We start from the raw sequence: 14,089 nt of genomic DNA on the forward strand, positions 1-14,089 counted from the left end.
CCAGTACCCAGTGTCCAGCTGTGCTATGCAGAGAGGCGTGATTCTTCTCCGACCATCTGCCGTCCGAGTCTCAACTTGTTTCTTCAGAAGATTCTGGCAAAGCGGAGTTACATAAATGAATGCAAAAGTTTCTGCCAACTATTTCCAAATATTAAAAAATAAAGTCTATTTTTTTTCCTGATGATAAGAACACTGAGCATAAGATCTACCCACTTAGCAAAGTTTTAAGTATGCAATATCATATTGTGAACTGTAGGCACTATGCTGTAGGGGAGATCTCCAGGACTTATTCATCTTCTATAACTTAAACCTTATACCCTTTGGCTAGTAACTCCCATTTTCCTCTGACCCCAGTATTCACCATTCTATTCTTTGCCTCTGTTAAGTTTGACTATTTTAGATTCCTCATGTAAGAGGTATCATGCAGGCCAGGCGCGGTGGCTCATGCCTGTAATCCCAGCACTTTGTGGAGGCCAAGGTGGGCGGATCATGAGGTCAGGAGATCGAGACCATCCTGGCCAACATGGTGAAACCCAGTCTCTACTAAAAATACAAAAATTAGCTGGGCATAGTGGTGTGTGCCTGTAATCCCAGCTACTCGGGAGGCTGAGGCAGGAGAATCGTTTAAACCAGGGAGCCGGAGGTTGCAGTGAGCCAACACTGCACCACTGTACTCCAGCCTGGTGACAGCGACACTCCATCTCAAAAAAAAAAAAAAAAAAAAAAGAGGTATCATGCAGTATTTGTCTTTCTGTGTCTGGCTTATCATTAATTTGTACATATTAAGTATGTATAACTTTTTATATGTCAATTATACCTCAACACAGTAGGTTTAAAAATAATAAGGCTTCTAAGGAAATGTACTCTAAATTCTCCTTCTAAGCCCTTCTGGTACAACTAAACAAGACACCTAAGCAAAGAACAAGCAGTGGGTGCATGCCACACTAGCCGCCCCACACAACAGCCATGGAAAGGGCTAAAGGACTGAGCCCTGCACCCATGAACCACATGTCTGTCACTGAGCTAGGGATTTTCTTTCCTTTTTTTTTTGAGACAGAATCTCACTCAGTTGCCCAGGCTGGAGTGCAGTGGTGCAGTCTCGGCATACTGCAACCTCCACCTCCTGGGTTTAAGCAAGTCTCCTGTTCAGCCTCCCATGTAGCTGGGATTACAGGCATGCACCACCACACCCGGCTAATTTTTGTATATATTTTTTTAAGTACAGACAGGGTTTCATCATGTTGGCCAGGCTGGTCTGGAACTCCTGACCTCAAGCGATCTGCCCGCCTCAGCCTCCCAAAGTGCTGGCATTACAGGCGTGAGCTGCCGTGCCTGGCCTGAGGTAGGGATTTTCAAACTGACTTTCAAAATAGAACCCTTCCTTCCACAGAAAGCTCGTAACTAGGGGTTTTCTCTCATTCTTTATATCTGAATTGCCTGGAGGAGGTTTGTCAGCCTACATAGGCTCCTGGAGATGGTTTCAACTCCCCAAGCAATAATATTCCCTACCCTTTTCCTGCCCCATTTCCAACCCCTTCTCATCAAACATGGCTTCCAGATGAAGAAGGGGAACCCACAGAAGTCTCCTAAGGGCAGAGACTGAAATCCACTGTTGTTAGCATCTAGGATTTCCTAGAAAGGCCAGCAGGATAAAGTTCGTAAGTTCTTACAAGAGATGACCTCCTCTGGGCTCCTGGGGATAAGGTCTTTGATAAAGGGGATCCAGGCCCCATGCAGCAGTGGACCAGGGGCCAACAGGCCCAAGGCGGGCTAACCCATGGATCCCGTGCCAAACTAAACAAATCCCTTCCTTCCCACCACTGGTATCTGCCCTTCACCCTGTCCCTGGGCACATGGCACATGTCCATGTCTTTAGTGCCATCAGGCAGGGCTCTCACCTTCCTGATATCTTCAAGACTCTCCCCATTGACGACACCTGCGACTGAGGTGGCTGAGCCCATCTCCCTGGTCGTGGCACTCTTCTGGTCCAGCTGCTGTTGCTGCTGCCTCCGTTGGTACTTGAGCATCTCAGGGTTCTCAATGACGGCTGTGGAGAGCTGGGCCTCGGTCATGATGGCCAGGCTCTTGCCATAGGTGGACTGGTGAATGCGGCTCTGGGGAAGCAAGAGAGGCAAAACATGCCAGAGTGAGCATCGGTGTGGCCAGTGCTGCCCACCAGTAGGCAAACCACAGCAGGGCTCTCCTGGCTCTGAGCGGAGAAGGGACTCAAGGCCAACTCCCCCTCACCTCCCACCCTATTCTGTCTGTCCCTCATTCGACAGCTCTGTTGATGTCTCATGCTCTCCCTCGATGTTTATGGCCTCCCTTGTATCTGTAGCTGGGATGACAGTAAATGAGACAGCCAGCAAGACAACACTGCCCCACAGTCTGGTGCAGAACAAATAACAATCCACAGTGCTTCAATGGAAAGGAAGATACTCAAGGTGCTAACTTAAGGCTCTTAAGGACCCAAATGCATTTGGGAATCAGATCCTAGAACAAGAGTCTCCTTTCACAGCTCATTTGCAGCCATCAGCCCTGTGGTTGGAAGTCCCCATTGGCCTGCTTACAGTGTCTCTAAGAGTATGGGAAGGCCTGGCACAGCAGAGATAGGGAGCCTCCTTTACTCCCACCCCTCCTAGTATGTCATCATACTCCCCTCCTCCTAGGCCCTCGTAGTCTTGTCCCCTAACAAGCTAGACAGGAGCCTCATGAGAACAGAGATGGTATCCCCAGCACACTGTAATAACTGCTGTACATGAAAGTGCATGAGCAACAGACTTCCATGGGATGTGCAAATGTCCAACGTGGGATTCTGCCCAAGAACAGGGACTGTGGTTAACAGGATATCTGCTTTACACCAGAGTATGGGTTGAGAGGCAGCATTCCAAGAGAGGTGCCTTGGGACTCGCTCCTGCAGGGCTTGGATGTGGCCAGGAACCTCCTTCTCTTGCCATCTTGGCTCCTGCCCTTCTCTCCTGGGTCTATCCCCTGGAATCTCTAGGCAGAATTCAGGGTTTGGCCAGGGTTTCCCTGGTGTTCCTCCAATATGGAGTCCTAGCCTGTGACTTGGGAAATGGTAAGCAGATGGGTTATTAGGCTCCCAGAGTGACTCCAAGGGAGTACATAGTGATCCCCAGGTACCTGATGACAGTGACAAGATTGGAGGAGGATCTGAGGCCACTGAGATACTCATTCCTTCATGGAAAAATGATGGGGTGGCAGGACCTATTCTAAGTGCAGTCACTAAGGCAGACCTCTCCCCCAAAGGGGTTCACATTTTAGTGGGGAGGTCACACTGTAGGTTAAGAGGAAGCTTCCACCAGCAAATAAGGTCATACGAGAGAGCTGCCAGCCTGCTCTGGGCTTTCAAAGAGCTCCCTTCAGACACATACATACATCCTACCAAGCAGGGGCAGGTTTCTAAGTCTGTGGTAGGTGAAGCAGGGTTTTTCTCAAAGCCTGGAAGAAGGACACAGAGACCCCATCACCCCGGCAGAGCACAGAGGGGAGGTGGCCTGGCCCAGAGGCAGCAGGCCTGGTTCCCTCTTCTGACCTAAGGGTCACACACAGTCTGGGCAAAGAGCCATGCTATTTTCTGAGGCTTAGTTTCCATATCCACGAAATGTATGAGCCCTGCCTTGAAGGGTTTTGTGTAATTTAAATGAAATCATATATGCAAAACACATTCCCAGAGCCTGGCAGACAATACGTTCTAAGAAATGACCAATATTACTACCATGAAGGGGAAAATGACATGAGCAGGGGCCCCTGAGGAGTCACTTCAGCTCTTTCCCAGAGCAAAAACCTCCCAGTGGATGGCCTATTATCAGCTCAAGAAGAGATGCCTAAAATAGTTCTACTCTTAACTCCAGGACTTATTTCTGAAATGGGAACTCGTTTTTTAATTGATCTATTTTGTAAAGAAGGATTACAAGATATAAAAGACAAATATCCCATTATATGTTAAGAAATGACGTGTCTGTGAATCCCACAAGAAGAGGGTGTAGTCAAAGGGGTCTCTCAGAGCTATTGTGGCTATGGTCACAGAGCACCCAGCAGCACAAGGGCCATCAGCCTACCTTCTCCTCCTCGCTCAGGGGATCGCCAAGCTCATCCTGGGAGAAGTCGAGGAATGCCACAGAGCCATCCATAGAGCACACCAAGATGCCCAGCCCATTCAGAGTCCTGAAAGACATGGCCATCAGCAGCCTGGTAGCAAGAGCCCCAGGCAGACACGTATGCCATAGTAGCTGGCCTGTGAGGATGGTGGGCAGTGTTCTAGGGAGACGCTGGAAACTCCTGGTTCCCTTCTGTGGCCTGAGGGTGGGGCAATTGTGTCCCAAAGGACCCTGGTGTTCTTTAGTTCTAAGCAGGTGTACAAAGTATCCCTTACCATATATTCTGTAAGAATTTTCAATTTTACTTATCTTACTTTTGAAACTATTAAAATAAAAAAAAAAACTTGACAAAGTATACATATAAATCAGGTCACTGAGAAGCAGAAAGTGTGCTTCTGACTATGGTTCATGCAATGACGGAGTAAAGTAGAACCCACTAGGATCACGTCATTCTCCTCATCTTAGACAAATCCTGAAAAGGCATTTTCCAGTAGCAAATCCTGCACAGGCAGGACATTCTCACAGCAGCAGGTACACTGCTGCCAGTTTCCAAAACATGTGCAAACAGCACTCTTGGTCTGGGCCACTATGACACCTGGGGAGGGGTCGCTGGCCACCTGACCCTAGTCACATCCAGGAGGCCTCACGTTCCAATGTGTGGCTTCTCCTTTCTTAACCTATTTCAGTAAGTAGAATCCACCTTACCAGGAAATATCCATGATGGATTTGTCAAACAGTTCATGGATGACCACCAGCGGCCGTTTTAGACATGTGAGCTGGAAGGAAAGACACAGCCAAGGTTAACGAAATTACTAAAATTCCCTTCTGTATTCAGCTCAGTTAACATAACCAACCTAGAAGCTTTGGTCAGAGCGGCTGCTGATATTTAAGGCATCTTCAACTCTATTCAAACTACAGCTGCAGAGATCCCAAACTGTGGGTACCGAAGCCTGCCAAAAATGTGCATGCTACCTAGAGTGGACCCTGCCTCCAGGGCTTGCTGTGGTCTGACAGAGGAAATAGCTTTATACACAGACAACTAGCAATGGAGAAGGCAGAATGGGAGTGGGTTTCTGAAGGACTATGGTCGGAGCAGAGGGACAGCCCCAGAGTGGACCTCTGAGAGTCTATGGAGCAGGAGACAGGATAGCAAAGCCTAGACAGGGGATGAAGCACCCTGAGGGAGAACACAACACATTTTCCCTGGGCCCAAGGGACTCTGGATAAGGTAGAATGAGCCTTATCCAAGGCTCATTCTACACTATGTGCAGGTAGTACAGAAATACACACCTGGGCCCTTAATCTAGGCCCAGTTACCGACTATTAATACTTTGATGAATTATTTTCTTCTATTTTGTGCAAATATTTATTTTATTCTTCAAAGTAAGAATTTATTTTATTTAAATTTATTTTATTTAAATTTATTTTATTCTTCATGGTTGTGTCTGCTTTTTCATTTAACACACAATAAGTATGTCATTAAATATCTTGTAAAAGTCTCTTTTGGATGACTGCGTAGCATGCACTGTGTGCATATTCTCTATTGAGTCACTCAATTGCTGGTATACATGCTGACTCCACATTCCCACAGCTGTGGTAGGCTCTTCCTCTTGTGCACAAGTGCCTGGCTATCCTGCGGGCTAGCCCTGAGCTGCAGGATGATGGGCTGGGAAGAAACACACTTCCTCACAGGATGGTGGGCTCCCACAGGTGCTGCTGTAGCTTCTGGGAGGCTGTGGGGCTGAGCGTCCCAATGCAGCCTGAGACTGCTGTGTGGGGAAGGAGAAGCTGTGTCTACCCTAGTGCTGGATAGGGGGCTGAAGTCTGAACTATCTGGAACCCATATTAAGAATCTTGCCTCCACCTTAATTCCACTTCTAGAAAAAGCTGCCTTGTCCCTCCTCCCATAAATGTGCCTACAGACCCCTCAGAAATCTGCAGGCTGTGTGACTGCCTGACCTGAGCATTCTAAGAAATATGGGCATCACAGTCAGTGATGTTTTGGTTGCAGCACCACAAACAGGGCCTCTGGCTGGGAGGAAACAGGGAAGGTCCCCTGAACGGCTCTCTGTGGTACTGTGGTTCAGGTTCCAGAATGGGTGTTAAGTGAATACTGGGCCTAAAAAAAGAAAAAAAATCACAACGCACACAGTAATAGATTTCTCTATAACAAACTAATAAATGCAGCCAGAGGATAACCTTCAAACCCAGAACACTCAAACTTGCTCTGCTTATAGGGACACTTTTTACAAAACAAACAAAAAAAAATTTAATGTGTATGCACTTTGCTTTATCAAACTTTAAATATATTGGCACCTTGATGCTCAGCAGCAAGACTGCTCCCTGCACTGCATGTAGAGGTGTCTCTCACCACACAGTCAGGTCACAGCACACCAGTCCCTGGCAGTGAGAAACTTAACCCTTCAAGAGCTCTCACTTAGAAATGGCCACAGTTCTTACTCTTGGGTTCTCACTCGCCAACTACCATTGAACATATCTGCTGAGAACCTACTCTGTGGAGGGCACTGAGTTAGGAAGGTGAGAGGAACAATGAAACTGCAGACACATCGGGCTGGGTGTGGTGGCTCACACCTGTAAGCCCAGCACTTTGGGAGGCCGAGGCAGGTGGATCACCTGAGGTCAGGAGTTTGTGACCAGCCTGAACAACATGGTGAAACCCCATCTTTACTAAAATTACAAAAAAATTAACCGGGTGTGGTGGCCTGTAATCCCAGCTATTCAGGAGGCTGAGGCAGGAGAATCGCTTGAACCGGGAGGTGGAGGCTGCAGTGAGCCAAGAAACCAAGATTGCACCACTGCACTCCAGCCTGCTGGGCAATAGAGGGAGACTCCGTCTCAAAAAAAAAAAAAGAAGCTGAAGACATCGCCTCCTCTCAGGGGATGCAGTGAGTGAGGAGCACCAGGCTCATAACCTTATCCATCACAGCATCACCCAGGAGTGAAATGGACTAACAAATGGAGGCGTCAGCTTTCTGTGTGTCTTTTTCTGTTGACGTAAGCACTTATCTGTCTTGGTTATATGCCTAGGAGTGGAAGTGCTCCAGGTCATATGCCTAGCTGTGGTAGAAACTGCCAAACAGTTTTCCCAAGTGCTCATGCCAGCGTAAACACCTGTCAGCAACACCTGTATCAGTTCCAGCTTATCATGTCCTTGCTGACACCTGGTACTATCTTTTTTTTTTAATTTTAGCATTCTACTCATAGGTATGTACTCACAAATAAGTGAAAACGTATGTCCACATAAAGACTTATACAAGAATGTTCATATCAGCATTAGTCATAATATCTCAGAACTGGAACAACCTTAATGTCCATCAACAGGAGACTGTATAAACATACTGTGGTATATTCATACAGTGGAATGCTACACCGAAATTATAAGGAATAAAATATTGTTAAGTGCAGCAACATACACGAATCTCAAAAACACTGTGCCAAGCAAAAGAAATGAAGACACAAAGAAGCAAGCATCACACAATTGCATTTATATGAAGTTCAAGAGCAGGCAAAACTCATCAGTATAACAGAGGCCATTAGAGTGGTTGCTTTGGTGGTGAGGAAGATCTTGACTGGGGAGGGACAAAGGGACAAAAAGGAGTGCTCTAGGGAGTGATGACACTGGTGTGTAAACATGTATGACAACTCACCAAGCTGTACCTTTCAGGTGAATACACTTTATATAAAGATTTTTCTTTTTTTTTTTGAGACGGAGTCTCGCTCTGTTGCCCAGGCTGGAGTGCAGTGGCATGGTCTTGGCTCACTGCAAGCTCTGCCTCCAGGGTTCAGGCCATTCTCCTGCCTCAGCCTCCTGAGTAGCTGGGACTACAGGCGCCTGCCACCAAGCCTGGCTAATTTTTTGTATTTTCACCATGTTAGCCAGGATGGTCTCGATCTCCTGACCTCGTGATCCGCCTGCCTCGGCCTCCCGAAGTACTGGGATTACAAGTGTGAGCCACCGTGCCCGGCCACATAAAGATTTTGGGAAGCAAGCCCAAGATGCTGCTCATGGCATTGACCACTGAGGGTGCTGCCCGAGCCTGGACACAAGAGCTGGTCTAGCTGGGGGTCAAGGTGGCCTCACCTGGCCGGGCACAGACCCGGTCTTCAGCACTTCCTTCTGGGAGAGCAGGAGAGCCTGTGAGCTTCCAAGGAGGGGCTGACCCCGGGTGCAGAGTAGAAGTACACTCTGAGCATCACCCAAAGCAGGTTGCTCTTTCCTCCACTCGCTACTTTGCCAACCTACACCTCCCGTCCTGCAACAAAAGCTCAGGATAGCAAGCTCACCCAGACAGAAAGCGAGCGGTCCTTGCTGCCAACAGCGCAGCAGCAGTACGGGCAGCTGGGCTTGGCAGAACTCCCATTCTTCTGCTTCTTTTTGAAGATTTTTGGGTTGAATTTCTAAAGTCAAATAACAAATGTTAAAAATAATTAATCAAGCATGAGGCATGTCCCCTGTGCCCAAGTCCCAACCCGCTGAAAGGAGTTCCCCATAGACATTCTCTGAGTCCAGGCACTGAGCATGCATTTCATCTTCCTGACCACCTATGAGACATCTGGCTGATGATGGAAAGAAGGCTTAGGGAGGTCAGAAAGTATGTGCGGAGGCACCAAATGATTAAGCTGGGAAATGCAGATTTGAAACTAGCACTACCAAACTCTCCATTTCTGAAGCATGCCAAGTAGAGGGGATGGGTAGCTATTGAAACTAGCCTTCTCAATTCCCTCTGGCCTGGGAGGGCCAGCCCTAGGACCTGCAGAAAAGCTGAGCCTGCAAGCAGGCTTCAGAAACAAAGACCTTCTCACTCCCTATCTCCTAAGGGAGGCCAAGGGGATGGGCAGGAGGGGTGTGAACCTCTGAATTCCTGAATTTCTTCTTGCCTCACTGCATTTATTGTTCAGTCATAACCATCTAGCAGAGATCTGCTCAGTCAGAGAGTCATTTGTGATCTCCCTGGGCCAGTGGCCACAGCAATATCACACAAAGGTGCCTAGTTGGCTGCTTAGTCCAGGGAGCTACCCCCAGAGTAACTTGTCTTTGTTTTTGGAAAGGATGAAAGCACCCACTGAGCTCCCAGCCACCTTCCTGGATTTAAAGCGGGTGGGCGCTCTGGGAACCCCCAACCTAGGACAACTGAGGGCAGAGGAAGGAGGGTTCCTAAAAGTCTGATGTCAGGTAGCCTAGAGATGTTTTAATTCCAGAGGGTAGGCAGGAATGGTCAGGGTGCACAGAGACTGGAGAATATGGAACTCAGAGGCATGTCCCTGGGCTTACTGTTTCCAACACCAATGAGGCTGTAGGGCCTTGGGAGCTCTGTGAGCCACAGGCAGGCGGCGTGATCTCCCAGAGCCACTAATGAAGTGGTTGTGAGGACTGCATGGGAGAATCATGTAGAGCACTAACCATGAAGCAGTGATTTCCAAAGACTTTAGCAACAAAGCTCTGGTTCAAACAAAACCCCTAGGACTCCAAAACCAAAAAATTTAATATGTAATATTTTATTTATACAAAATTTGTATTTTAAGGTACAATACATAGATACTTATTATCTTTTTTTTTTTGAGATGCAGTCTTGCTCTACTGCCCAGGCTGGAGTGCAGTGGCACAATCTCGGCTCACTGCAACTTCCACCTCCCGGGTTCAAATGATTCTCTTGCCTTGGCCTCCTGAGTAGCTAGAATTACAGGCACACGACACCATGCCCGGCTAATTTTTGTATTTTTAGTAGAGATGGGGTTTCACCATGTTGCTCAGGCTGGTCTCGAACTCCTGACCTCGTGATCTGCCCATCTCAGCCTCCCCAAAGTGCTGGGATTACAGGCGTGAGCCACCGCATCTGGCAGATACTTATTATCTATTCAAACACAGGCAAAAATGAGTCCATTTTCTTCAGGGTCTTGGATGATCCTTAAGTTTATATCAACCTTAGCCCACCAATCTGTTTATTTTATTGGCTGCCCAGTGTTGAGAAAATCCTGGTTCTCACAGATTATTTGCAACTACTTAACGGCTTGCCTTGGGCTCTCTCAGGACACTATTTAATTAAAGTCATGGAGAAGCATAAGACGAGTGGCCAGACAACTCTCACGCCTAAGGACTGACAGCAGCTTCCAACTCAGTGATCTATGGCATGGCCTTGCACCTGTGGTTGATGCTGCCAGGTGTGGGGACAAGTGCAGTGCTTGGTGGGTGCACCAGAATCCTACCTGTAATCACTGGAGCCAGGTGAGGGGGGCACTGTGCTTGGGCACCCCTGAGCATACCTGAGTGTGTAAAAGGCTGATATGGAGCTACAATGTTCCTAACCCAAGACTGATTTTGGTGATGTTTACCATGTAAAGTTTGCCAATAAATCAACCAAGTACATACTCTACTTTGTAAAATTAGCTTTTAAATATTTAAGTATAACTATTCAAAATAAACCAAGAATTAATATTTGCTGAATCTTGGAGCCCATCTTCCTTCAGTTCCCTGGGCACTCACCACGACAGTCACAGCTTTCCGGTGCCCGACAAAGTCCATGTTGGTCTTCCATCCCTCCCGTTCGATGATCTGGGCAGTGGGGCCTGAGTTGTTCATGGCATGGGCAGACACTAGGTAATGCCCATCAGGTGACCAGCTGAGCCGCAACACATGGGTCGTTCCTCCACACTGAAAGAAGCATCTGCACTTGAAAGGAGCTCATGGTCACCACTGTGACCAAAACTCTGGCCTCAAGGATAAAGTTAAACTTCAATTTATAAATGTGTGATGGTGGAGCATGCACCCCAAGCTTCTGGCAACACTGACAGTTTCTGTGTCTCCAGATGGCCCAACCAAAAAGGGCTCTGTGAAATGAATTTGGAAACCGCAGCATCCTATACTCCCCCAGAGGAGCTGAACAAAGACATACAGTACAGAAGTGTAGGCCCTGAGGAGATCTGCAGGAAGGCTACCTGTTTGAACCATAGCCTCTGTGTGGGCCAAATCTCTCTGGCCACTGACCCAATTCTTCTGTGTAGCACCTGTTAACCCACAGCATGGCATCTGCACAGCATCCTCAAGATATATTCTGGTGGGGAAAAATCCCTTTTTAACCCAGGAGCCTGGCAGAAGCCTGTGTCTGTAATGTAGCTGATGACCGAGAGGTACCACCTACTCTCTTGAGCCTGTTGCCTCACCCAAAGGGTGGTAAGGACACCTGCAAGGGAGAAGAGGTTTGTAACGTCCTTATAAACTGTAAAAGGAACAGTAGAAAGGCACTGTTCCCCCAACCTGGACTGGGGACTGAGGCAGAACATCCCTTTACATTATTCCTCCTGCAAAATGAGATGACATGGGTCCAGAGCCAGCTCCCTGAAGCTCAAGGTGGGCCCAGGGCAGTTCTAAAGACTTAAGGGTTAAGATCATGATCTCACAGCTCTAGAGCAGGACAGGACAAACCAGGGCCTGAGTGTAGTGAAATCACCCACTTCAGCTCCCAGCCTAGGCCATAGATCCACCCCCTACCCGGAAGGATGGGCCCACCCAGTGGAGGCTGAAGAGTACTACCAGCTCCTGCTGGTACTTACAACACTCCTAAAGCCGTCCCTAGGAGTCCACCTCATGGGACCCCAATGCCTGGCAGTCAGAGCCCTGAGGAACTCCAGAAGGAGCAAAAGCTCTTCAGGGCAAAACTAAGTAAGGTAAAAACCAGTAGTCATATACCTAGCCCAGGAGCTGGTGTTGTGCGGGGAGAAGTGAACATATGACTATCACCTTACTTTTGCAGTCATCCTGACCAGTGGGCAAATGCCTGCTCTTCCTGCAAACCTTCACTCATGTGTCCCTCGCTCTGTGAAGTCTTCCCTGATGCACTCACCTCTCCTGGGTTGTTTCTGCACTCTGGACCACTCCATCATCATGCAACTAATGGGAATGCCTGTCTTTCCTAAGCAGCTTTAAGCTTCAAGAGGAGAGACTCCATCTCAATCCACTTATATCTTCCTGTGCCCAGTTACTGCCTTCTATACAGTAGACACTTAATAAATGTGTAATGAACAATGGTGATCTTGAGCTTTCATTCCATTTGAAATCAGAACTCAAATAAAGGAAGAGTAAAATACTAGAGAAGCTACTGCAGTCTGATTTCCAAATGTGCAAACTGTACTGCTAACTCCAGCCAGGAAAAAAGGCCCCTGAACTGCAGGGTGCATATCAGTAAGCACAGGGGATGGCACAAGAGTCTCCTCTATCCTGTCCTGGCCCCCAGCAAGCTGCTCTGTGGGAGGCTCAGAGGAAATTCCACACTATAAGCAGCAGTTTTATCCATGTCTGTGGGAGTGAGCTGGGTGACAGAATGATGTGGAGACATCTCTAAGGTTCACTTCAACTTTAAACCTATAAATCTGGGCCGGGTGCAGGGGCTCATGCCTGTAATCCCAGCACTTTGGGAAGCTGAGACAGGTAGATCACCTGAGGTCAGGAGTTCGAGACCAGCCTGGCCAACATGGCGAAACTCCGTCTCTATTAAAAATACAAAAAATAGCTGGGTGTGGTGGTGGATACCTGTAATACCAGCTAATCAGGAGGGTGAGGCAGGAGAATTCCTTGAACTTGGGAGGCGGAGGTTGCAGTGAGCCAAGATCATGCCACTGTACTCTAGCCTGGGCAACAAGAACGAAACTCCGTCACCAAAACAAAACAAACAAAAAACAACAAAACTATAAATCCCTTTCATTTCAAAGATGGAAATTAAACAGCATCTCAGAAATGAAGGATTTTTGTATTATCTGACTCTTAGGGCCAGAGTCCCACCCCAGAGAGCCTTGGTGAATCCGTTCAGGCCCCCAGACTCGGTGCATTCCCTAGGTGGCCTGGCCCATGGCCAGCTCCCTCTCTGCACACAGAAGTCAGGAAGGGGCTGGGGCTCAGCTCTCTGAGCTGTCACCACTTACCTCATCAAAAGGCTTGGTGATGCTGGTCTCCAACTGCCAGTCCAGCGTCCTCCACACCTTTAGGCTGCGGTCATCAGCTTGAGAGGCTATGTATTTACCAACAGGGTCCCATGTCAACCCTTTGACCAAGCCAGAATGACCTCTCAGAGTAGCTAGAATTTCTGTGAAGAAAAAAGGAATGTGGAGAGGTGTCATCTGGGGAAAATGTGACCTCAATCCATGGGCCATGGGATGGATATGCAAGAGAGGAGACTCAGCAGTCTGCCCTGGCCAGCCCCCACACCAGGCAGAAGCAGAAGGGCCTCCTTATTTGATCTCCATCAAGGCAAAAGCCAATTAAAGAAATGACTGCATCAAGGAGGCAGGCACCAAGGGGCCAGTTCTGATCCAGGTCTTATCTGTATCTAGCGGCCCTGCCTATGGCTGCCCTTCCTGGGCTGTGACACCAGCACTTCTGACTTTAGCCTCCCTGGTAGCTCCCTGATAAGGAGGAGGCCTACCAGCTCAAAGGGCCACACAGTGGCTCAGTCTTTTGTAAGTTATGGCTAAAGACAAAGGTGTGTACGATGGTACCCCATATAGATCTGTAATCCAAATGCTACTCCAGTCTCTAAAGTTGCCCTCTCCATAGCCAGACTGAGTGTTTCCATACACGCTGGTGGCTTTCAAAGAGTTAAAATGACCTGGATCCATGAGGAAAGCATACTTCAAACACAGAGCTGAAATATGAGAAGAATTTTACTAGTTGTAACTGTGCCAGGTTATGCCATCTGTTGTGACTTTAGAAAAATTAATCTTTTGCAAAACTGGGTTTGTGTTAGCCCATATCTACTCAAGGGTTTCACAGAGGAGATGGTGACTGAGGTGAGCCCAGAGCCCAGTGGTGGGGGTGCACACAGCAGGTTTGGGAGCACCAGGGTCCCCAACAACAGCTGCCCATCCACTACCCTCATGATCTGTGGCATGCCATGCTAGCACTCAGCTACTATTTTTCTTTTTTTTTTTTTTTTTTTTGAGATGGAGTCTCGCTCTGT

The 14,089-nt window shown here is 48.0% G+C and overlaps 1 protein-coding gene across 6 annotated transcripts in view; it reads right to left on the reverse strand.

Moving 5' to 3' along the window:
• LOC111526725 (protein HIRA) overlaps window positions 1-14,089 on the reverse strand; it is a 102,547-nt gene that overhangs the window by 53,404 nt on the left and 35,054 nt on the right. For all 6 annotated transcript variants that reach the window (XM_023192584.2, XM_023192583.1, XM_023192588.2 and 3 more), the window contains 7 exons: window positions 13,056-13,216; window positions 10,624-10,791; window positions 8,427-8,540; window positions 4,827-4,897; window positions 4,083-4,188; window positions 1,899-2,114; window positions 8-93 (listed from right to left, as the gene is read on the reverse strand). In XM_023192584.2, the coding sequence (XP_023048352.1) occupies window positions 8-93; window positions 1,899-2,114; window positions 4,083-4,188; window positions 4,827-4,897; window positions 8,427-8,540; window positions 10,624-10,791; window positions 13,056-13,216 (922 nt within the window). The remainder of the gene's footprint in view (window positions 1-7; window positions 94-1,898; window positions 2,115-4,082; window positions 4,189-4,826; window positions 4,898-8,426; window positions 8,541-10,623; window positions 10,792-13,055; window positions 13,217-14,089) is intronic.

This window comes from Piliocolobus tephrosceles, chromosome 19 (genome assembly GCF_002776525.5).
Source record: "Piliocolobus tephrosceles isolate RC106 chromosome 19, ASM277652v3, whole genome shotgun sequence".
In the NCBI taxonomy this organism is placed as follows: Eukaryota; Metazoa; Chordata; class Mammalia; order Primates; family Cercopithecidae; genus Piliocolobus; species Piliocolobus tephrosceles.